Here is a 1,033-nt window from a genome sequence, read left to right on the forward strand (position 1 = left end):
CAGCGAATGTTTTAGTTTTAGGTATAAATAATGATCCATTGATTATTCTTTGCTGAGCGGACTTTTCCTTTAAGGGGTTAAAATGTGTTGTGTTGAACCTGATGAGTCTGGCTCTAGTAGCAGCGTGTGAAGCACTTTTTGGTCTGAATACCTTTCTGACAAGTCGGTGGGCAGGAGCTCCAGTCACTGTACGGTGTAACCATGCAGTCTCTTTTGCAGGGAAGCAAACACGGTCTTACAGTGTCTGGACGAAGACTCTCTGGACACCTGAAAGGAGAGAGATGATCTGATCAGTTTCATGAAGACAGCTTTAACATTTAACAGATCTACTCAGATATATCCTGCTACTGAATGTGATTCCCAAGAAGTGAATCAATAAATATCCATGGTAACAGAGGGTAACCTGATGGACTTCTAACATTGAACTGTTTTGCAAGTTGGAGAGGATCAATGCTCCAAAAGAGACACTTTCTCTTCCAAGACCAGGATGGGTCCTGACCAGTTTCTCACATATAGAGCCACGCACATAGATTCACACACACACACATACATCCACTTACTAAGACACACACACATGATTTCAGACACATAGAACATGCAAGGGTCCACATGGGAATGACATTCCTTTCATACACTGACATTCAAAGCTACTAAGTCTGACGAGGGGATTTTAAAGGAAGAATCAGCGCCAAGATGGTTATTCTTAAAGATTGAAGAACTTTTATCACTTTCAGTGGGGAGAGGATACAAGTAAACTACAAATACAGTTTACTTTTAGGAAAAAAAAAAACTAAACTTATTTTAAAATAATTTCAAAGTATTCTTTAGATTATCCATGAATTGAATCTTAAATTGTGTAAAACAGGGTTAAATGTTTTCTAAACATCTATTGGTTTCTTAACAGCTTCAATGTAGATCCTTAAAGGAATAGTACACCCAAAACACGATTAGCCTTCATTTTCTACTCACCCCCATGCTGAACAACACTCTGGAGTACTTTTTTGATATCTCAAATGCATCTGGAGATCTGGGA

At 38.6% G+C, this 1,033-nt stretch overlaps 1 protein-coding gene across 1 annotated transcript in view; it reads right to left on the reverse strand.

Moving 5' to 3' along the window:
• LOC107101284 (thrombospondin type-1 domain-containing protein 7A-like) overlaps window positions 1-1,033 on the reverse strand; it is a 96,491-nt gene that overhangs the window by 61,515 nt on the left and 33,943 nt on the right. Inside the window, exon 6 of the mRNA XM_015400141.1 lies at window positions 152-267. Coding sequence (XP_015255627.1) covers window positions 152-267 — 116 coding nt within the window. The remainder of the gene's footprint in view (window positions 1-151; window positions 268-1,033) is intronic.

The sequence above is a fragment of the Cyprinodon variegatus genome, unplaced genomic scaffold (assembly GCF_000732505.1).
Source record: "Cyprinodon variegatus isolate N-32 unplaced genomic scaffold, C_variegatus-1.0 Scaffold1077, whole genome shotgun sequence".
NCBI classification, from domain to species: domain Eukaryota; kingdom Metazoa; phylum Chordata; class Actinopteri; order Cyprinodontiformes; family Cyprinodontidae; genus Cyprinodon; species Cyprinodon variegatus.